This window comes from Epithele typhae (genome assembly GCF_022376455.1).
Source record: "Epithele typhae strain CBS 203.58 chromosome Unknown BXZ73scaffold_4, whole genome shotgun sequence".
NCBI classification, from domain to species: Eukaryota; Fungi; Basidiomycota; class Agaricomycetes; order Polyporales; family Epitheliaceae; genus Epithele; species Epithele typhae.
Window position 1 is genome coordinate 925,664 of NW_025954195.1, and position 20,866 is coordinate 946,529.

At 57.6% G+C, this 20,866-nt stretch overlaps 9 protein-coding genes across 9 annotated transcripts; 3 read left to right on the forward strand and 6 right to left on the reverse strand.

Moving 5' to 3' along the window:
* Window positions 1-42: 42 nt before the first annotated feature.
* Window positions 43-1,233, reverse strand: BXZ73DRAFT_40438 (uncharacterized protein; the record flags this gene model as incomplete). Its single annotated transcript, XM_048018576.1, has 3 exons — window positions 43-272; window positions 325-692; window positions 749-1,233. The coding sequence occupies 3 exons, from the start codon at window positions 1,231-1,233 to the stop codon at window positions 43-45; spliced, it is 1,083 nt and encodes a 360-aa protein (XP_047882128.1).
* A 177-nt stretch (window positions 1,234-1,410) lies between these two features.
* Window positions 1,411-2,084, forward strand: BXZ73DRAFT_40340 (uncharacterized protein; the record flags this gene model as incomplete). The annotated part of the gene is made up of 3 exons (XM_048018558.1): window positions 1,411-1,611; window positions 1,657-1,859; window positions 1,922-2,084. The coding sequence occupies 3 exons, from the start codon at window positions 1,411-1,413 to the stop codon at window positions 2,082-2,084; spliced, it is 567 nt and encodes a 188-aa protein (XP_047882129.1).
* A 397-nt stretch (window positions 2,085-2,481) lies between these two features.
* On the reverse strand, window positions 2,482-5,303 carry BXZ73DRAFT_87658 (uncharacterized protein; the record flags this gene model as incomplete). Its single annotated transcript, XM_048024666.1, has 11 exons — window positions 2,482-2,570; window positions 2,630-3,122; window positions 3,187-3,440; window positions 3,510-3,748; window positions 3,878-3,946; window positions 3,996-4,096; window positions 4,149-4,236; window positions 4,277-4,367; window positions 4,464-4,743; window positions 4,794-4,961; window positions 4,989-5,303. 11 exons carry the CDS (start codon window positions 5,301-5,303, stop codon window positions 2,482-2,484), a joined length of 2,187 nt encoding a protein of 728 aa, XP_047882130.1.
* Window positions 5,304-5,522: 219 nt separating this feature from the next.
* Window positions 5,523-6,933, reverse strand: BXZ73DRAFT_40689 (4-hydroxybenzoate polyprenyl transferase; the record flags this gene model as incomplete). The annotated part of the gene is made up of 6 exons (XM_048018625.1): window positions 5,523-5,840; window positions 5,894-6,027; window positions 6,103-6,188; window positions 6,235-6,352; window positions 6,412-6,564; window positions 6,621-6,933. The coding sequence occupies 6 exons, from the start codon at window positions 6,931-6,933 to the stop codon at window positions 5,523-5,525; spliced, it is 1,122 nt and encodes a 373-aa protein (XP_047882131.1).
* Window positions 6,934-7,170: 237 nt separating this feature from the next.
* Window positions 7,171-8,105, reverse strand: BXZ73DRAFT_40238 (rho GDP-dissociation inhibitor; the record flags this gene model as incomplete). Its single annotated transcript, XM_048018536.1, has 7 exons — window positions 7,171-7,208; window positions 7,265-7,429; window positions 7,487-7,529; window positions 7,587-7,626; window positions 7,678-7,814; window positions 7,870-8,000; window positions 8,072-8,105. Coding segments are annotated over 7 exons (588 nt in total), but the record flags the coding sequence as incomplete, so codon positions are not given.
* Window positions 8,106-8,853: 748 nt separating this feature from the next.
* On the reverse strand, window positions 8,854-10,729 carry BXZ73DRAFT_97356 (uncharacterized protein; the record flags this gene model as incomplete). Its single annotated transcript, XM_048027339.1, has 10 exons — window positions 8,854-8,903; window positions 8,965-9,031; window positions 9,088-9,122; window positions 9,182-9,281; window positions 9,337-9,386; window positions 9,438-9,785; window positions 9,853-9,906; window positions 9,962-10,558; window positions 10,610-10,635; window positions 10,704-10,729. 10 exons carry the CDS (start codon window positions 10,727-10,729, stop codon window positions 8,854-8,856), a joined length of 1,353 nt encoding a protein of 450 aa, XP_047882133.1.
* A 2,499-nt stretch (window positions 10,730-13,228) lies between these two features.
* On the forward strand, window positions 13,229-15,598 carry BXZ73DRAFT_87683 (general substrate transporter; the record flags this gene model as incomplete). Its single annotated transcript, XM_048024675.1, has 12 exons — window positions 13,229-13,419; window positions 13,475-13,517; window positions 13,585-13,668; window positions 13,720-13,902; window positions 13,960-14,058; window positions 14,200-14,216; window positions 14,279-14,369; window positions 14,425-14,709; window positions 14,771-15,058; window positions 15,117-15,252; window positions 15,305-15,382; window positions 15,435-15,598. 12 exons carry the CDS (start codon window positions 13,229-13,231, stop codon window positions 15,596-15,598), a joined length of 1,659 nt encoding a protein of 552 aa, XP_047882134.1.
* A 268-nt stretch (window positions 15,599-15,866) lies between these two features.
* On the forward strand, window positions 15,867-17,953 carry BXZ73DRAFT_87662 (uncharacterized protein; the record flags this gene model as incomplete). Its single annotated transcript, XM_048024667.1, has 4 exons — window positions 15,867-15,979; window positions 16,037-16,679; window positions 16,739-17,454; window positions 17,527-17,953. The coding sequence occupies 4 exons, from the start codon at window positions 15,867-15,869 to the stop codon at window positions 17,951-17,953; spliced, it is 1,899 nt and encodes a 632-aa protein (XP_047882135.1).
* A 280-nt stretch (window positions 17,954-18,233) lies between these two features.
* Window positions 18,234-20,186, reverse strand: BXZ73DRAFT_97358 (streptomycin biosynthesis protein StrI; the record flags this gene model as incomplete). The annotated part of the gene is made up of 6 exons (XM_048027340.1): window positions 18,234-18,632; window positions 18,975-19,129; window positions 19,200-19,369; window positions 19,452-19,635; window positions 19,693-20,053; window positions 20,106-20,186. The coding sequence occupies 6 exons, from the start codon at window positions 20,184-20,186 to the stop codon at window positions 18,234-18,236; spliced, it is 1,350 nt and encodes a 449-aa protein (XP_047882136.1).
* Between the last annotated feature and the right edge of the window lie 680 nt (window positions 20,187-20,866).

The window sequence follows — 20,866 nt, forward strand, 5'->3', positions numbered from 1 at the left end:
GCACGGAATGGATACACATTATAATAGTACACGGGCGATGATCTATACCATCCCACTCCCTCGTCGTGTTGCAGCATTCCGCTTCCCCGTTTTCGCCTTCTGCGCTTCTCCAATGAGCTCTCCAATGAGCTTGTTGTATGTCTCCGAATCCTGCTGCAGTGCGTCTCGCGTTTGCAGGAGGTATGTCAGCAGCGCGGATGACTTCGCAGTCTGCTCCTTGACTTCTACAAGCCGACCCTCCAACGTCGCCAGCGGCATTAGAGAGAGTTGATCTATTATCCTATTGGCATCGCTTGACCAATTGTGGATGGGAAGAGCACGCACCTGGAGAAAGACTGAGCAGTTGTTCGATCTTCTGGTCGTCTACGTCAGGTCTAGGGCCCAAACGCAGCTCTGCAGCAGCCGAGGTTGCATTTCGCGATGGCGGGGTGGCCGGACGCGATCCGGCTCGCGCGCCATTCATTGCAACTTCGAGTTTGCTGATACCACCACGAGGCCCAGGAGGTGCGGACATGGGGCGGGTGGTAATCTCGAGGGTTGGCAATGCTCCATTGGTCCGAGGCAGCACCTCGTCTAAGTTGATGGGGATGCCAAGGTGGATGAGATGTTGCCGCCGTATTCTCGAGCGCGTCCAGTTGACGGGTTGGAAGGAGGGAGGGGTTGGAGGGAGTAGACCGTTATACAACTGACGACTGGAACCATCTGTGAACTGAGATACAGGTCGCTTAAAGCAGGAAAGCAGAAGTACCTTTGTGGTGTGACGAGCGTTTGGTTGAGGCCGCCGACTTCTCGTATGGGCTCTTCGGTTAAGGATGATGTATCGTCCTGCGCCCACAGCGGCCCCAGAATGTCGTCCACTTGCTCTTGCAGCTCATCTCGGCGCGGTAATGGAGCGACTTGTAGTGGTTTCCAGTCGATGCTCATAGATGGACCAGCGATACTTTCCGGCTCAGAGTATTGCATTTCTCCGAAGGACGAGAACCCGGGCGTAATGGGTAACTGGGCTGTTTCCTCGAAATCTCCAAAGTCTCCGAAATCATCATCTTCACCCTCATCTCCTGACCCAGCGATGGTCTCCGCAGGCGTCCTGAAAGAGTCGAAGTCGTCAAAATCGTCTTGTGCCGTGGACGGCCCGGGGGATGGGGCGAGAGTCGGTGGCTTCAGAGTGAGTGGAGGTGGAACATCATCCGGGGCGCCCCAGACGGATGCGCCGAATGTAATGTCGTCATCCATCGGTGCGTCAGAGTGTATGCAAAAAGGGAGTCGGCCGCACGCGAGGCTCGCGGGGCTTGTGGTCGTGGTGGGGGGAAGTCAAGATGATCGGTGCAAGACGGCGCTTGCACGACTCATCGAGCTCCGCGGCGACGAGCTACCTTCTTCCACACCTCCGCCGGCAAATTCTCGTTGTTGATGGCCCGCGGCAGCACAGCGTTCCTCTTCACGTCGCTGGGTTCCAAAGAGCCTTCAAGCTCGCGCAAGACCCACATCCGTCGCCTGTTCGACGTCCTCGAGGTCTGCATCCAGCGTCACGACTGGCCCCGCGCAAAACGGGCATGGGCCATCCTTGCGCGATGCGGGGAAGTGGGATGGAAGACGATGTGGACGACAAGTGTCCTCCTGCTCGGCGAGGACGTGCCCGAAGCGGGGCTGGGCGAGGGCCAGGACAACGCGGAACGAATCCGATTCCTGAGCGTGATGATGCGCCAATACCCGGAGGAGGTGAGGCTACCGGATGCCGTGGGCGCACCCGCTGCCGCTGACAGCACCTTCCCGCGCCAGCGCGAGTCCATCCTCAAGGAACTCGTGCTTCGGCTGATCCAGAGCGGCGCACACCGGCGCGCGATGGAAGAACTCGACCTGTACGCCATCTCGAGCGCGCTCTCCCCAGGTGCCGCGGCCGGCTGAGACTGCATCCGCCCAGCTACCTGCCCTCGTACCCATACCAAGACAATCCCGCGTTGCACACCTACGCCGGCATGATTGCGCTCTACCTCGCCCAACCGAGCAGCGAGCCCGCAATCTCCGAGGAGACGACTTTCGGTCCGTCTGCGCCCTGCAATAAGCCTCCACATGTCCATCGCTGACCTCCGGCGGGTGCCGCCCCGTACATACACAGGACGCGGCTGGGACCCAATTCTGCTTCGCGACGCCCAAGCGCACTTCGAACGGGCTCGGGCAATTGACCCGTCAAACGCTGTCGCCGCCGCCTTTCTCAGCCAGGCAAGTCTGCCATCCGTGCACATGCTCACGCTGTCTAGACCTTCGCTAACGTACGTCCTTTGACATTATGCGCATAAGCTGCCCGGCGGCCCCTCCGCTGCCGACAATCGCGATGCCCCAGAGTCTGACGACGACAGTATGGCCATCGACGGCTCCTCTCACGCTCGCAAACGTGTGCGGGCCTGACTGTTCCCGGATGCGCGGCACGCGATGCATAGGACCCTGCGCACGGAACATAGGTTGATGTACTTGGCTACTCGACTATTCGGATTCAGAATCCGAATTCATATCGATCGTCGGCATGGGTTCGTCTTCGTCATCTTCCTCGTCCATCGGTGTATTTACAGGTCCTGCCACACAGGTGGAGGCACCGCAGCCGCCGCCGACAGTGACCCTGACGCGACCGTACCTGAAGACGACGTAGTGCGGAACGTCGGTTCTAGGAGTGGCTCAGCATGCCAGCTTGTGACTTGAGCTTCGGCAGGAGGAGCCGCAAATTTTGGAACTGTGGGTGGGCCAGGTGCTGGTGCTCGCGACGAGATCGCTGCCGGTGTGATGGACGGTGGATCCTCCACTTGCATCGGCGTTTGCGTGGTTGAAACGAGTGTGCTGTGCTTAAAAGTTTGCAGTTCCATTTCCGGAGCCACGGCCTCTTCCATCGCCACCCCGATTCGAGTCGGCTGCGGCTGCAAGCTCGCGGCCTCGGTGGCGACCGCGGTCGCTTCGTTGAGGCGAAGCTCGCCAACCAAATCAAGGCCCATGCGGTTGCGAGCGTCAAGTTCTTCTCGGCCCTCTTCGGATCGGAATAGCGACAGGGCCTCGACATGAGGCAGGGAGCGAACCATTGGCGGAACACGGGGGTGGAGGATGACGTCCAGCTCGGTGGGGATGGTCAGTTCACCCTAGTGAAGGAATCGTGCCTGTGAGACTTCTATCGGCAGTGGCGCATGTCAATAATTAGCTCACAGTTTCTGCGCTGGTAGAATCCGAAAGGCCTAGCACGAGTCCGAGAGACTTGCTCATGGTGCTTGAGGTACCGATTGCCAGGTGAACGCATACGCGAAGCAGTTTACCCTGTAGTTTTCGGTAGAGTGACAGATCCGGCGACAACAGGGCCGGAGATATCCGCGAAAATGAGGCTTGAATGGCGAGCAGTGACCTGCACCCAATCGAGTAGACCGAAGGGGAAACTTGCACTCCCACTAAGAGTATCTCCAGTACTATGAGATGATAGGCGAAGTCACTTAGGCATCCCTCGCCAAAGACTGTGAAGACTGGGAGAAACTCACAATCAAGCGAGATGAGCAAAATGTCACCTTCCGTAGCTGTCGGGCAAATGATCTCGCGGTCCAGCTTGAACACTTCATCCCCTTCGAAATCGCGTGCCCGCTTCTTGCCTTTCTTGGACTTTCCTTGTGAAGTGGTGTGCTCCTCTTCGACATTGGCCTGCGAACGCGTTGACAACAGTACGGCAACATGAGGAACAATCGTCCGGGTCAGACGCGATGCGACGATTGCGTCATCAAGGCTGCCGCCATCGCCCAGTAGACACCTGCAAGCTCGCATATAGTCTAGCGTTTGCGTCCTGAGACCAGCGTGAGCATCGGTGCTCATGCGGACAGGATAGGATCGAGGGAACACATACGAAGTCGAATACTTCTGCTCTAGATGGTATGCCAAAACCGTGAGCAGGGTCAGCATATGAGGCGTGATATGATGCCGTGCTCTGAGAGGACAGGGTAAGCTTCAATCGTGGCGCAGAGCACATCACGTACGCCTTGGACACGGAGACTACGAGTTGACACCCTAATTTCCGCAATGTCGGGACGATGACGCGCTCCATCGTTTCGACAATGGTATCGGCCCCTGCAAGACCCTGTATTGATTGTGAGCGGTACTCTTTTGAAGACAAGCTCGAGCATCTTCACCTTTTCGCTAGAAGAGCACTGGAGAAGGGCCAGGCAAAGCCGTACGAGTGAACCGACTGGTAGAACAACAGGTCGTGGGATGGGCGAACTGTAAGGCGCGTCAAGAACCACAGCAGCAATAGACAGACGAGGTTATGCACCTCAAGAGGTCATCAACTACTCGCATGGCTGCTCGTAGACGATCCAGTCCCAGCGAGACTCCGATGAGAGGATCATTCGCTAAAAATGCTGGTTTCCCGACGTTCGCGTAGGCTGGTTTATTACAGCAGAGGGGATCAATCGAGAGGAAAACTGCCGTAGCTGGAATATGCGTACGATTTTCAAGTGTGTTGCGCATACCTAGGAATGCACCCCAAGCGAATGCAATGGTGTTGTCCAAAGATTTGCGCCATAAGGTCGGCGCATTCACTTTACCGCCAGTGAGAGGCAGAACACAGTAAAGATTCGAACAAGCTTCAACAAGTTCGTGCGGAGTGTTTGTGGGAGCAGAGCCGTTCAAAGAGCGCAAGGCTAAGTTGGACAGGGCGGTGTGGAGTGGGCGGCACAGTGAAGGATGGAACGATACGAGATGGGTTATTGTTTCCAGAATGGGAAGCTGGAACACAAGATTGGCGGGGATGGGGGAGAGCACAACAAGTTACTCACCAAAGCCTCTGTGGTGCCGTCCTCTTCCGCCATTGCGACGAGTCTTTTCACGACTATTGGCACGTTAGGAACGCACACCAAACGTTGAAACTCGGGTACGTCCATCGCTCCGACAGCTATGAGCCTTGTCAAGCGCATTGCAGCATTTGAAGTGGGGCGTGGGCAGGTCTGTAGCAAGAGTCTTCCATCAAATACTGCTGGAGTTTGGTTGAATAAACGCACCCCAAGCAGAGGTACCGCTGCCTTCAGCCAGCTTTCTCCATGCTCAAGTAGTACGCTCTTGCAGAGAGTTGCGGACTGAAATGCGAGGCACAGACCGCACCATTTCGCGGCAAAATCCTTCGCGTGTATGAGGGAGTTCACGCGAGACGTCCATTTCCCCGTATGAGGAGAAATGGCGAGATGCTCTCTCGTGAGGGTTTCAAGGATGAAGGGGAGGTGAAGTACGGCCGCCGAATCCGTGGCTAGTTGCACTTGAAGCAGCTGTTTGAGGTATTGAGGTGGATCCATGATTCAGTGAGTGAAAGGAGATGGAGATTACGGTCAGCCACCTGAGCTACTAGAAGAGTGTCGATGGAAGGAAAATATGACTCGGTCACATGATCGACGCGTCTTGATGTTTACGCGCTATTTTATAACTCTGTGACGCGTATATTATACCTGTAACCAAACCGCAAGACGATGCATTGCGGCGTAAAGATCTGCGGAAATACGTAGTAGCTCTACACGTTATGACATGTATGCCCACATGTAAAGGAAATCCGCGAGGGTGCCCATCCAGATCCAGAACCCTGACCATCCACAGCCCACGAAGCCCTTCCAGCAACTAGGGCGACTGTTGAAATCCGTCCGCCACACAACGCGTGCCAGCTGCACGGCCGCAAGAGCTGCTCCGCCATAGAACAGCGCACTCTGGCCGTTCATATATCCCGCATATGTGATGAAGGACATCGAAGACGCAGACAGGACAGCCAAGACGGGCCGGGTGCGCTCGCCAAACAGCAAGGCGGTAGAGCGTATGCCCATCTTGACATCATCTCTTTTATCCTGAAGGAGAGTGAGCCATGTAGTCTCGTTGAAGGGTCGAAGGGCCGGCTGACCTGGTGAGCGTAGACAGTGTCGTAGACCAAAGTCCAACAAATGCCGCCGGCGTAAAGAGGGAGACATACGCTCCAATTTGTCACCCCAGCAACGGCCGACCAGCCCAAGAGGGCACCCCAGTTGAATGCAAGTCCTGGAGGGGGGGGGGGGGAGCGGAGATGTTGAAATGAGCTAACGTTCCCGTGAACCGTGAAACAGCGAGACTCACCCAATACGGCTTGCGGCCAGTGCGTGATGCGCTTCATGAACGGATAGATGGTGACAACAGACAGAGATGACGCCCCCAGGAGGATACTTCTTCGAATGAGCGAGGCCAACATCACAACAACAGGTCACATACCTATACCAGTTGAGCTGGGTGAGTACTCCCAGCCCAGCTGTTAGTTGTACACCCAGAAAGCCAAATGCCTGAGTAGGCGTGATCTCCCCAGCAGCGAGCGGCCGGGCCTTTGTCCTCTCTTGAAGAGAGCGTCGAATATGAGGCGTTATCCCAAAAGCCGGAGCGAACGAGACTCACCGACACCTTTATCCAGGTCCCGGTCCCACATATCGTTGATGGTACACCCGGCTCCTCGCATGACCAAAGCACCAAGTCCAAATAGGCTCAGGTACGTGAGCGGCACCGTCAACGGTGTGTGCAGGGCATACGAGGCCATGTTGATGGACCATGCTACGCGACCAAAGAATACTAAGCACACACATGCTACGAGAGGCTCGCATACTCACTGCAAGGGTAGAACAACAAAAGTGTTCCGATGGGCTTGTCAATCCGCGTGAGATAGAGATATGGCCGGACGGGTTTTGGCAGCCGGTCTACCCATGTTGTTGGTGTTGGTGCGGGAGTAGCGTCCGCGAGTGATCCAGAATGACGGCAAGAGGACCTCAGCCCTCCGCGCTGCAAAGGTGTATGCGGAGACCGAAAGAGTGTGGCATGACGAGAAAGATTATGAAGAGAGAGGAGAGCGCTAGAGGAGCGTGTTTGACCAGGTATTGTGCGCACAAGGAGATGAGGGTGCAATCGAAGAGTCAAGGTGCTCATGGTAAAGAGGCACTCGGGGCATATAAGCGCTGGCCCGGTTGAGGTGAGGATCGAGTCACTCGACGGCTTTGGATTCCCAGAGTCCCAGTAGATCATCTGCGAGGACGTCATCTCAGGCTACAGCGATGTGTCTTTCAGCTTGTTTATTTCAGTACGTCAAATGCAAGCAATACATGTATGCAGAGAGGGAATATAGATGCGACTAAACAAGTACATGCAAAGGTTCAATAGCCTTCTTTACCACTCCTTTCCAAGCTTGAAGCACCATTCCCAATCTACGGGGTAGATCCATGAATCGCTGCGCTGTGACCAAAACATGCAAAGAACGCACCAGCGTAAACCTCGCCGTCATCGTCAACAACCCGACTCCGCACGTGGTAGGTTCCAGAACGAGCGATCATGCCGGAAGGAGACTCCTCCGCGTCAAAGTTCTTAACATACGCCTCACCCTTCGGGTGGGGACCGTATGAGCCGAGCATTTGTTCCATCTTGTCGACTGGGGGGCCAACGTGTCAATGGGCGACACGGCGAATATGCAGGGGAAGGTACATACCCTTGACACCCGATCGCTTCACAACCTGCATATACCGGACGCCCTACCAAAAAGAAACGCTCGACGGAGCGCGCACGGAAAGATGGCCGCGATAACTCACAGAGATGATCGAGTGGTTGACCTTGAAGTTAATCCGGACGCTGTACACCGCTCAATCGAGAGCGACCGACCGAAGTCCTGTGACCACTCACTTGTACTCGATGCCCTCCTTGATCGTGATCGGGTTCTTCTTGATGTTCACGAGCGCGTTCTGGTCCTGGAGGTTCATGACGAGGTGCTTGCCGGGAGGAAGGGTTGGGGAGGCGAGCTCCAGTGTAAGGATGGTGACCTAACCGCTGCCCGCTCAACACTCTCACCTCCACGGTCGATGATACAGAACGCACCTTGGGACCTGCCGCGGGACCCGAAGCACCAGGGGCGATACCCAAGCTCGCTTTCCAGCGCGCAAGACTCTCATCCTCCGCGTCGAGCTGGGCATACTCGTCGGCAGACTTGGCCGCACCGACCTTGTAGCCTGCGCAGGGAGAATGGCATGCCCGGTGAGCGGCGCAGGTTCCGACAGAAGAGCTGGGGGGACGGAATTACCGGGTGTGCTGCTGGGCGCGAAATCATCTTCCTCGTGCTGCTGTAGAATCTCCGTGAGCGACGGCCGGGCGGAGGACACCAGGCTTGAAAGCACCTACCTGGGACATGTTGGAGAAGTAGGGATGGGTAGTCGATGAGGGGAAGCTGACTGACCTCGGGTGCGCCGTCGGAGTGCCCTCGTTATGGCTGTCCTGTTACTATCGATCGATTTCTCACGCCTGCTATAACGGCGGGCCGGCAGTTGCCGGCTAGTACCCACCATCAGTGCAATCATCACGTGGTTGAACGATGTACAGCTCTCGAGTTCTTCTAGTCTCCGCAGGGGTTCTTCTTCTGTTCCGGGTTCGAGCCACCAGCCGCAAGATCTGTTCGTAGCGCACTTGCCAGGTAGGCTGCATCCGTTTTCTCCACATAGAATCGACCTTGCGAGCTGCTTCTCTGTCGGCACGCAAGTCAAAATGAACCAAAATCGCAATATGCACATATGATAGGATGAGAGTACACGGGCGTCGAGGCGAGAGGGGATGCTACATCATGATATCTAACAAAACATGCTCCGCGTAGATAGGGGAGTTAAGGACATCGCAGGGATGGGGCTATGCGCCATCGCATAAATTACCAAATCCACATTGGTGGGACGGGGTGCGCACGCCGACTGCGACGATAATGGGTATGGCGGTAAGGAGGGGAAGGATGAGCGGTGTTCTATGCAGAGTCAGGAGGTTGCAGTAAGGCGAGACGGTCGATGGCGACGATAGGAGTTGTTGGCGTCCGATGAACCCTTAAACGGACTCGACTCCAGGGGAAGGTGTTGCGGCAGGATGCATGCCATCTATCGCAGTCAAAGCGAATCAGCTGGGATATTCCTTTCGGAGGCGTCGAGGTAGACTGACCTCCTTTGAACCAGCACTTGCCCTTGCTGAGATGGAAGCACCTCGCACCGCTTGGACACACGTGACCCTAAAGCATATCGTGTGAACCGGAGCTCGTTGAAGTTGAGCAGAGATATAACGCACCCAGCAGCACTTGTCACCGAAAGGACAGTTGATGCCTGTATAGAAAAAGAAGAACGTCAGAACGTGCGGGTAAGGTGCAACCAACTTTGCGTACCGTTTTTGAGATAGTTGCAAGGGGCCTTCTTCGCGTTGCGGGCCAAGACGTCGAGTTGGTCCCGACTCAGAAGCCACTCGTGCGAGTATTTGCAGTTCGCCTGGAAACAGGGATGGTTCAACTTTGCGATCGCATCCATCAATATGTATTCTTACCCCTTTAGAGCAGTTCATGAGATAATGCTCGTTGCATGGAGGTGGGTTCTCTGCGGGTTCATCAGGAGGTAGTACTGCGGAAAACTATTCCTTTGACCTACGCTTGTGCAGAGGCTTGCTCGGATCAATCTGCTTGAGACCGTCCGGCGATCCATGTGAGGGTGGAGGGGAGGGCATAGACTTCTGGCTTTCCGACCGAGGGCTGATGAGTCCGCCGTTGGTGACAACACCCATGTTCACATTGATGCCAGCTTCTGAGAGACCGATGAGAGGGCCAGGACGCCGGATGGGAATGGCGTTCATCTTCTCTTCCCTGAACAGGCCTTCGAGGTGTATCGGCCTGACCGCCAGATGACGCGCGACGAGAGGTGGCTGCACGAGCACGAGCTTCCCGGTGAGATCGTCGCGCTCGAGAGTGTCGACCATCGAGAAGTACGACTCGTCAATGCCTGTCATCACGGGGCAGAATGCGTCAGCCGCCAAGAGAGCGGAGGCCGGTGGGTGTGAGATACTGACCACCGCAGAAGACACGGAGTGTTTGCGGGAACCGGATGTACGTGTTAATGTGCTCTGCCGATCGGCCGGGTGTGAGCAAGCGCAGACTGCCGGTGGCGAGTAGACATACCTTTCACTTTGACTTCGGTGCTGTCTCTGCCGGGACCGGAGTCGACAACGGCAAAACGCGGGGACGCCTGACTAAAGCCCGTGAGGAACGCCTCGAAGTGGTCGGGAGAGGCAACGCCATTCTCGCGCAGGAAAGTGAGGACAGCCCGTTTGTTGGTGTAGATGGTGACCCAAAACGAGAGTCGGGCGAAGTTGGTCAAGCCCTGTGAGACGAGCTCTTGCGCGATGAGCTTTGTGAAGTCCTGTGCAACTTGACGGCCGCCTTGGTAGCCTTGTTCGATGTGAGATGGATGGAAGAGAAGCCTGTCACCGTCGATGACACAGAGAACGAGGGGATCCTGTATCTGATGGACGTGTTGGGGCTGAGCACGGGACAGCCTTTCCGAGAGTTGGAGACGAGACACAACCTGCGTGCAGTTCAAGCCAGAGATGATCTGCTTGTTGAGAGAGGAGAGTTGCGCGTTATGCGCCTTTTTGTCACGGGCGGCAAGTCCAGTGGCGGCCGCGTACGCGCTCTTCACGGCGGAGAGCTCGGCTTCGAGCTCTGCCACGCGATCCTCTAGCTCTTTCTTCTGGCGTAGGGTGGCATTGGAGAGGTCTGTGTGACCGAGATGAGCACCGGGCGGGCGGGGCAAGAGGGCGAACGGACCACGGAGGTGCGTGACGGCGTTCTCCCTACGCGAATTTGACGGGGTGTTATGAGTGTGACGAGTGCGACGGCGCGGGGGAGGGCGGGGACGCACCAGAGCACCTCAGTCGTGACGGCCATGCGGGCGGTGGGTCGGGGTATTATGGGGGCGTAGGAAAGGCGAGCCGAAGGAGGGTGGAGGGATGGAGGAGGGAGGGGGAGGGCGGGCTGAGCGAAGTACTTATAACTCCCGAAGCATGATGCCTCCTGGTGGCCGTTGCACTGCGGGAATGAGCAGATTAGATGCCCTTCCGGATACGCGTATTAGGGAAGCCATAAATTTGGGCGATAACCCTGTGGGCTTCTGGGCTCCCACGGGCAGAGCCATGGATCTGTTGGTGTTGATGCCCTGTGCGGTGCCCGTCTTCTGTTGCTCGGTCCGCTGCTGTCGCCCACGCCCCCGGTCGTGTCCCGCCCACGTCCACCCTCCCGCGGCCGTTCCGCCGAGGGGAGGGCGAGCCGAATCAGGCCGCGCGCCTCTCGCCCGACGTGCGCCCGGTGCGCCGGCCAAGAAGCCTGTCAGGAAGCGTGGCGAGGCATGCAACCCCCGCGCGCGAGTGGCTTGGTGTGTGGCCTCTGCGGCACGGTCACCGGACTGCCGCAGCATCTCGTGTTCAGGAGGATATGCGGCCATGAGTCACGGCGGACGCCAACCCGAACCACCCTCTGCGCGGCCCGAGGCCAGAGGAGAACACAGCCTCGAGCTCGGCTCGACGGTCCTTTCCTGGAGATATGGCGGGAGTCGCGCGCGGCCGTTTGTATGACGGACGTGTCCTGCCGCGGCATGCCCGCCTTAGTCCGGAGAGGACCAGGAGGGCGGAGAATAATGCGGCCAGCGTACGTAACTGGGCGCGGTTCTCGCGCGCGGGCGCTGCTGGGGTCTCCAGGAGTGCTCCAGCTTCCGGAGCGCTGCACGCCCACACTGAGTCACCTCGTTCCCTCTGGACCACACTCGTTGATGTCGCGAAGCCGGGCTGCGCAACGTTCTCGATAAGAACAAGAAATCATCACTGGGGGAATCCACGTACAATACAGACACGGACAGGCATCTGCGACGCAGAGGGGGCTGTCGGCGGCTGCTCCGTATCTCCGCCCTTCGAGAACATTCGGCCTGGGACGGTCTGTGTTCGAGCATGCCGCCCAGGACGCGGGACAGTTTGGGCGTCAAGTCGCAGCGCTGCGTCCTGGTTCTCGTGTGGATGAGGCGAGGCCAAGGGGTAACTTCGGTGAACAGGACGGCGGTCCTTCTCGAACATGAGCCAACAAGTCCGGAACGGCAGATGGCACAAAGTCAGACGCAGGCAGGCAATGAGGTCGATGGATGGAGATCAGCGACTTGACGTTCTCGAATGATTGACATGAGAGTGGAGGCCCCTCAAGGCCTCAAGATCTGATCGTGCGTAAACTGACAGGACCTTTCAGCGAGGCGTGCATTGCCAGCGTACCGGGCCTGGGTGAAGGTGTTAGACCGGGAGCGAGCATCAGGAATGAAGTGGATGAGATAGGTACCGACGAGCCTACACTCCGGCGGTCTATGAGGGCATGCCTGGTTTCAAGAAGTGAAACAGTTGAACTGGGCGCACAAGTCAGCAGATGAACTGACGGGCGCTGCTGTTCGACCAACACGCAAACCGTAAGCCCGAGTCTCCAGATTGTTGTGGAAGGAGAGCAAGCACGGGGGCGGGAAAGCGGCCGTCGCACGCCGAAAGTCGGTGATGCGCCCGTCAAGCGCCCGTGCACACACCCTTTTCTCTCCCTCTGTCCATATATGCGCTCTTGGGCCTTGTGTAGCACCCGCAACTACCTTCACCAGGTGCTGCACCGTTTTCATGACAGACCTCGTACCCCTCGTCGGTCCTTCGCTGACCTGTGTATGCGCATACCTTCTCGGTCCGCCATTTGCAATGGTTTCCGCACTCCAATACGAATACCATGGTCCTGTAAAGCTTTTCCCCCTGGTTGTACTTGCACACCGGCCCTGGACGCACCACGGTTTCTGAAACGTCCCCATTTCGTAGTAGCCAAAGTGCCGCTCGGGAGTCCGGGTGAGTTGTCCGATGCACTGACTGAATGTTGCTCCCCTCGTTGATGTCCACATGCAGTCCTTGAACTCGGTGCTCCCTGATTCCGCCTAGTCGGACGCGCTGTGCAAGCGCTCATCGATATCCATCCCGCCAGTGCCTCAGCGTTTCCCTCTCGCAGCCGTGCACGCACCATATGTTCTCGCTGTCCTTGGTGCGCGCTCGCCAGAAACTCCCATCAACTACCATCGCTCCCAAAATGTCCTACGCCGACGGCTTGAACCGTGGATTCCGCCTGCGTTGGTAGCCGGTTGGGCGCGTGGTGTCACGTCTGGGAGAACGCTTTTTGTGGCCTCGTGATCGTCGAACCAGCCACACCGACCGCTTCGTTGCAGCTTCTGCCATTGGGGTATGCCGTCATTCTGCAGACCAGCTGCCATGACGTGAGAGCGGCATTCGCTGCGCATATAAAGCACTTCACCAACCCGCTCAGCTTTTTCAAGCGGTTCGGCATCGTTCGATCCCGCGTCCGCTCTCTCCTCCGGTTTCCGCCTCCAACATGGCCAGCTATACTTCTACGACTCCACCCCTACCATCCGAGGACAATGCTCCACACAAGTCGGAGGGCTATGTGTCTCACTACACCCCGGAGTTCGAAGCGGAGGTCGCTGCGGCCGCACCTCGACTGAACGGGGCCAAGTTGACAGCAGCGATTGCGTTCGTGGCTGGCACAGGTTTCACGCTATTTGGGCATGTGGTTTGGTCCTGTCGTCCCCCCGGAACAGCGCTCACCTGTCGGGCTCAGCTACGACCAGGGCGTCATGTCCGCGCTGCTCACAGCAAAGCAGGTGCGTCAAAGTCTCGAGCGTCGTTCTATACACGATTACGACGCTTCGGAACTCACGGTTTCAACAGTTTGAGAACGTCTTTCCTCAAGTCGTCGTCGATGATCAGCACCCGAACCACGCGACCCTTCAGAGCTTCGTAGTCGCTGTCTACGTTCGTCTTATGGCTCTTCTGCATATCGCGTGATATCTCACAGTGATTCAGGAAATCGGGTGCCTGATTGGAGCCCTTTCGAACCTCTGGGTGGGTGATTTCCTAGGTCGGCGTAAGACAATTGTGCTTGGTGGGGTGATCATGATCGTCGGCGCGATTCTTCAAACGACATCTTACAGCTATGCGCAAATGGTCGTAGCTCGTATCATCACTGGGTTGGGCAACGGTCTCAACGTATGTCTTTTTCATCGGCGCAATGCATCCTGCTTCTGACTCCTGTCTTTCTGTTAGACTTCCACAGTGCCCTCTTACCACGCGGAATGTTCTCCAGCTGCCAGTCGAGGGAGTTTGATCATGATTGAAGGCAGCCTGATCACCTTCGGTATCATGGTGTCGTAAGTCCATCTCACCATGCGCGCCTCGGTGGTTTCTTCTTACATTGCCTATGCTATTCCATAGATACGTACGTCTCCTCGAGCGTCTCACGTCTACCAGGGCTGACGATGCTGTCTACTATTCGCCGAACGATAGTGGCTCGATTTTGCTTTGTAAGTAGCTCTATGGTCTTCTTCTTGTGAAGACATACTTATCCCTGACACCGTCGGTGCAGTTTCTGGCTCAGCAGCTCCTCTGCGCAATGGCGAGTTCCCATTGCCATGCAGATCGGTTTTGCCATGATCATGATTATTGGCATCGGATTCGTGAGTGTTGGGCTGTTTCATTCCAAGTCGTCCATTGACTCGCGGTGCCCCCTAGTTGCCGGAATCCCCACGGTGGCTTGCTAAGCACGGCAGGAACGCGGAGGCTCTGGCTGTAATCTCCGCGCTTGACGGAAAGCCGCACACAGATAGCGAAGTCCAGCAAACATATTTGGGCATCCGCGAAGCCATCGCGGCCGAATCCCACCGAGGCGAGGCGAGCTCACCTCTCCGCGAGGTATTCACTGGGGGCCGAACGCAGAACTTCCGTCGCGCAATGCTCGGGGTGGTGATTCAGTGCTTCCAGCAGATTACTGGAATCAACCTTATCACCTACTATGCCGTATGTGTCTTCCACATTACCCCCAGTCAGTTGAGGTCTCTGACAATTTCTTTATTCTTAGACCGTGCTGTTCGAGCGACTTGGCATCGACGACGTCAGGTCTCGTATAATCGCGGCCGCGAACGGGACGGAGTACTTCCTTGCCTCCCTCATCGCCATATTCCTCATCGACCGCATCGGGCGCCGGCCCCTCATGCTGTTTGGCGCAGCGGGGCAGATGGTCACCATGATCTTGCTCGCCATCTTGGGTAGCATCGACAACCCCGCATCACAAATCGTCTCTGCGGTGCTCCTCTTTGTGTTCAATTCGTTCTTCGCCGTCGGGTGGCTCGGGATGACCTGGCTTTACGTGAGTCCTTGCGGGGACCGTTCGACGCCGCCTTTGCATCTGACCGTCTCCCAAACAGCCCGCGGAGATCGTCGGACTCCATATCCGCGCGCCGGCGAACGCCCTCAGCACAGCGTCAAACTGGACGTTTAACTTCATGGTCGTAATGGTCACAGGTCCCTCGTTCACGAACATCAGCTGGGGAACTTACATTGGTCAGCGGCAGTGAGTTGTCGAGCGTCGCTGTGGCTGACTTGTTACCTCCAGTCTTTGCTTCCCTCAACGCGCTGATTATCCCCGTCGTCTACTTCTTCTTCCCCGAGACCGCCGGTCGCTCGTTGGAAGGTGCGTTTGCGCTGGTGATTTGGTCAAAGATAGTATTGATGGTTGTGCACAGATATGGACGTCGTATTTGCTCTCGCCTACAACGAAGGTGTCTCCCCAGTTGCGGTGTCCCTTAGGAAGGACCTGCCTCTCGCCGGATCACCCGAGGCAGACGAGATCCTCGGCATCCGTTCGGAGGGTTCTGTCCGTGCTGACTCGAAGCTTGAAGGCTGCTAGATTCTATGATCAGCTGTATAAAATTTAGAGCAGAACTACTTATGTCACTAGATTTGACTTTGCTTCAATGTGATACCTATCGGCCCTCTAGTAGACAATGGACATTAATCGCGCTCAGACAACGATCGCGAACACGTGATGAGATGATACGCGTGTATTGACGCCCTTCGCGTAGATTAGCGAAGCGCCTGAGTTCAACTTTGGCGGTCGAGCGCTGGGCTTCTCTCAGTCTCTCACCTTGTCCCCCCATCCCCCCGCGGAGTGCGCCATGGCCGACCTCTACACCTCCCTCCATGTCTCGCCGAAGAAGAAGCGCACGCTTCCGTCGTCAGACGACGAAGATGTGTTGACCCCCAAACGTCTCCGGCGAAACAGCACGGTGTGAGTACCGTGACCGCGCACGCGCGAATCTCGCCTCACCTCGCTCCCCACCTGCAGCCCGCCCACTCCTTCCACCTCGAGGCGCAAACAAACTAACACGGCGGAGGCCGGACCAGACACCCTTCCAGAACATCTCGCGCGGCTGCACAAGATTCAGACGTCGCTCCAACAAGCCCTGTCGCACGCGCTGGCGACATGTGCCGTCGCCCCGTCAGAGGACACGGGCATTGTCCGGAACGTGCTCAACCATCTGTCCCTCGGGGCGTACTCCGGGTTTGCGACGCACATCACGTTGGACGACCTCAAGCGTCTCTGCTGGTTGTGGGAGTGGGATGGAGCGAGCGCCAAGCCCGAGTCCAACACCGATGCTGGTGAAGGCAAGGGGAAGGGGAAGGGGAAAGCGGAGGACGCTGTCGCTGTCGACGACGAGGACGAGAACCCGTTTTTGGAAGACGCGAAGCCCGTGGAGGATGCGAAGCCGAAAGAGTGGATGCGGGGTGGGATGGGTTTCGTCGTCAGTCAGACCACCCACCACGTGAAGTCTGCGGCGACGCGCGTGTCTGTGTATGGCTTTGGGATAGAGGTCGAAATGGACATCGACAAGGACATGAAGGGCGGGATGGCTGCGGTTGCTCGTTGGACCGCGGATAGCGAGACCAGGCGGAAAGAGCTCTTCGTGAAGTTGCAGAAGTGGTCTAAGGTGAGCATTCCTGTGTTCCATCATCAGTCATTTATGGAAGATTGACCTTCTGTGTTCAGCTTCACTCCAAGGAGCCGGCTATCCCTAGGGTCCCTATGGCCGACCTGCCTACCCTCCCCTCGGCAGCCAGACCGTCAAACCTGACACGCCTTCTGGCTTCTGCGTCTCCAAAATCTCCCTCCTCTTCAACCATCCTCGCTGCTCCCCAGCCGCCTGGCTCACCGACGCGTGCTTCGAGGTCTCCCTCCAAGTCGCCTACGAAGACGCTCCGCGACTTTGCTGTCCCCTTCCCTGTAACCCCTTCTAGTCGACTCACAACTCCGCACGGGACCCCTACCACGGATCGTATCTTCAAAACGCCAACCACGAACCGTATTTTTAAGACCCCTTCGACGAACCGCATCCTCTTTCCAAAGACGCCGTCTTCACGTCATTCGACCACCAGCGAGGCTAGTGATCCTAGGACGCCCACCGCCTCCAAGACTCCATCGTTATCTGGGCGGGAGACTCCTACCGCCTCCGATGATTCTGTGCCCTCTACGCCAACCCACCAGCGTGGGCCAGATGCTGTTGCCGTGCCCCAGACGCCGACGAGCTCCCGCCGCCAGGCGTTGTACGAGCGCGTTCGCCAGCGCTCGCTTCAAAACACTCCCACAAAGGCAGACCCGACCGGCGCGTCGATGTCGAAGGACCAACTGCTCCGTCTGAGCCAGGAGGAAATGCGCCGGCGCTGCCTCCTCGGCCGGCTCTCCGGGGTCGCCGATAGCGTCTGGATGTGCGTCCCTGTTTCGTCTGCGTCCTTCTTGCCTTCTTGTGCCTCATGCTGACCGTGTGCGTACTGCCCCAGGTTCTTCTCCAACCCTATGAGTTCTGCCTCCGTCAAGCCCGGGACGCGCAAGCGCCGCGCGATGCCCGTCTCAGAGGTCGCCACGGCGGTCGTCAAGTCATCGCCCGTCCCGCTCTCGCTCGCGGAAGCGCGCGAGTCGCTCGAGATGCTCGTCAAACTCTGTCCGTTCTTCATCCGCCAGATGGACGTCGGTGGTGAGGAGTGGCTTGAGATGCCCGCCACTTCCACGGACGCCGATGGCGACGACGACAAAGACGTCGCTGCTCCCGTCGTGCCCGCGGTTCCGAGCAGCCCTGGGAAGCTGAAGGCCAGGGACGAGAGCGCAGTGGAGGTCCACACCCGGAGCCCCAGGCGGGTGAAGAAGGAGTACGGGGGGCTGCGCGAAGTGCGCGAGCGCATTCGCAAGGAGCTCGAGAGCGTCGATTGAGGCGCACAGTGAAACTACTCACCCCCATCTTTATCATTGCTTTATTTCTGTCGTACTGATCGTCTTCCAGCACAGTGCTCTCCCATCGCTACATCATCCGCTAGCTGCTACTTTGTCTCGCATGAACTCGATGATGTCAATGTCTCTCGCACGTCAATTTGTCGCTCGATTTGTCACTCTAACTTTACACATAGCTTTGTCAATGTAGTAGTGCTGTACATGCCCCATACAAAGAATGGCATTTGGTATACAAATCGTCGGAGGTCCCAGAGTATCCCTCTCAAACGTTAGGGTACTTGGCCCGCTGCTCCTTCACAAACTTCTGGCAATCCACAACCACGCCCTCCTTCCGTGCCTTCTCCGCAGCGAACACGTAGAGGTGACTGTTGAGCACGTCGGTGACGTCGGTGCCGAGCTGCTCCTGCTGTCCCGTGCGCACGGCGCGGACGAACGTGCGGATCAGGCCCATGTCTCCGCCGCCGTGGCCGCCGCCCTCGTTCTTGGGGGTGTGGTGCGTCGTCTTGCGCGTCCGGAAGTCGGTCACGGTGAACGTGTCCATGTCGCCGATGAGCTCCCCAAAGGCGAAGTGCAGGCGCGTTTGGCGGTCGCAGATGAGCTGCGTGTTTGCGATCATCGTGAACGAGACCGTCGCGCCGCTCGAGAACTCGAAGTTGACGACCTAGGCGTGCACTCATGAGTAATGGTGCCAGGGAGCCGGTCTGCCGGTTCCGTAGGGACGCGAAGCAAATTCGGGGCCACGAGAACTTTTGTGTTCCCAACGACAAAGCATGAACTCGGGAACTTGGATTTTGGGGACCACGGAACTTTGGGCTTCTGAACACGAGAAATGATGGAGGATCGTCCCGGAGGAATTTCTCGTGAGTAGAAACCCAAAGATTCCATCTCTCCAACAATTTAGATCCCTCCTGCCGTTTTCCGCTAAATGTCTAGAAATCGTGACACTGCCGGCACGGGGACCGGGCATGCATAAACAGACGCAGATCAACATGCGCGGGCGTACCTGGTTATCGCATACGTCATTCTCGCATTCGTACGCGCACCGGCCATACGGCCCGCTCTTGAGAGCGCCAGTGATGTTCTCGATGTCTGGCACACCGTCGACAAGGATCGCCGCCGGCCAGCCTAGCTCCCCACTTGCGACGGGGTCGAGGTAGACTGCAAGCACAGTGCGTCAGATTCTGGGCAGGCGGTATACAGTTCCTCGGCGTTCGGGCCGTGCACGCACTCTTCTTCGCACTATATGCGCAGTCGCGCTCGTGGGCGCAGTCGAGGCAGCGCGTCGCAGCACCAGCCTTGGGGGGCTTGCTTTCTTTGCGGAAGTGCTGGAGCGATCCAAAGGACGAGACCCGGGTCGGGCTGCCGGGGGCGAGCCAGTGACAGAGGATGTCGACGTCGCTGTTAGAGCGGGCGCGTATAGGTCAATATTGAGTTGAAACGCTTCTGCTCCTGAAGTTTAGATAAGGAAGGGTGGACGTACTGGCAGCTCTTTGTCAAGAGCGAGAAGGAACTCTCGGCCTCGCGCGCCCAACTTCCACGGACATAAGAGTGGGCGAAATGGAAGTAGCCCACGGGCTCAATGTGCACCACGTTGATGAGAGGGCCCAGTTGTCCCGAACGTACGACCTCGGTCACAGCTTGGCTATATGGAGAGTACCGAAGCACTGGGTCGGAGGAGATTAAGACCTCGAGGTGGGCGCATGTTGGATTGGAATACGAACCGTGTCCCATCCCAAAAATGATCCCCGCTTTCTTAACGGCGTGCTCCATTTTGAGGAGAGACTCAATGTCGGTCGCCATGGGTTTCTCACAAAGAATATGGTATCCCTGCGCAGCGAATGCTAGAGTAACTTCAAGGTGCATCTGATCCTGAACGGCGATGATGACTGCATCCGCAAGACGCTTGCCGATCGCCTGGAGGGTGTCTGCGGATGCCTTGAGGAGATCCTTCCAGTCGTCAAAGACTAGGGTCTTGTCTACAGAATACGTCTCCGCCATGAGCTTCCGGGTAACAGGTCTGGGCTCGGCGATGGCGACGATTTTGCAGGCCGACGGGTCCTCCAGTGCATACAGAGCATAAGCCTGGCGGAGGGATCTCGGTCAATGCAACATACCGCGAAACGGCGAGACGCACCCTGCCGCGTTGGCCACATCCAACGATGGCAAGCGTGAGGGGCTCTGTGCTGGGTGCAAAGCTACCGAACTCGTGGGGCATGGTGGGGGCTGAAGAGAGTGCTGGAATCCTGAGGGAGCGACGCCATGCGCCTTTGGCCGCCCCTGCGAAACGCATCGCGGTCCGGCGGTCTCGTTTCAATCTTGCACTAGATTGGTACTAGGCCCTGGCAGCTGGGGCCCACCACCGCGACTAGGCACGCCGCCTGATAGCGGATGTGAGCTCTGCCTGCGCCAAGTGGTATGGTCCTGCTGTGACCGGGCGCCGTCGAGCGGCCGGGGGAGGTGGCGTTGGGATCGACGGCTTGCAGCTGGCCAGCCAACAAGAACTGCGCGATTGCAGTCCGCTCGTGCCTGTGAAACGTGGAAACGAAGCGCCCGGGACACACAACACACGGGGAGTCCTTACGGCGGCGAACGATCGCAGGCTGTTGATCTACGCATGTAGATGCAGGGGCAGGCTGAGTCGGAGGTTGGAGGTCGAGCAGTTCGACGCGGGCGGCCAGCTCGCACGGGGGCGCGGCACGCGAGGCGCGACTCTCGACCGCGACGACGTGGACGCGCATGCCTCGCTTCATTCCTCGACTGCTTCGCGCTCTTGAGTTTGCTCGCATTCGTTCTCCCAGACCGCGAAGACTGCGACCGCCACAGCGCGAAGCACCGCGACCTCCCCTCATCAACCCCACACGTCCCGAACCTGTCAACCTTTCTACGCATGGGCGC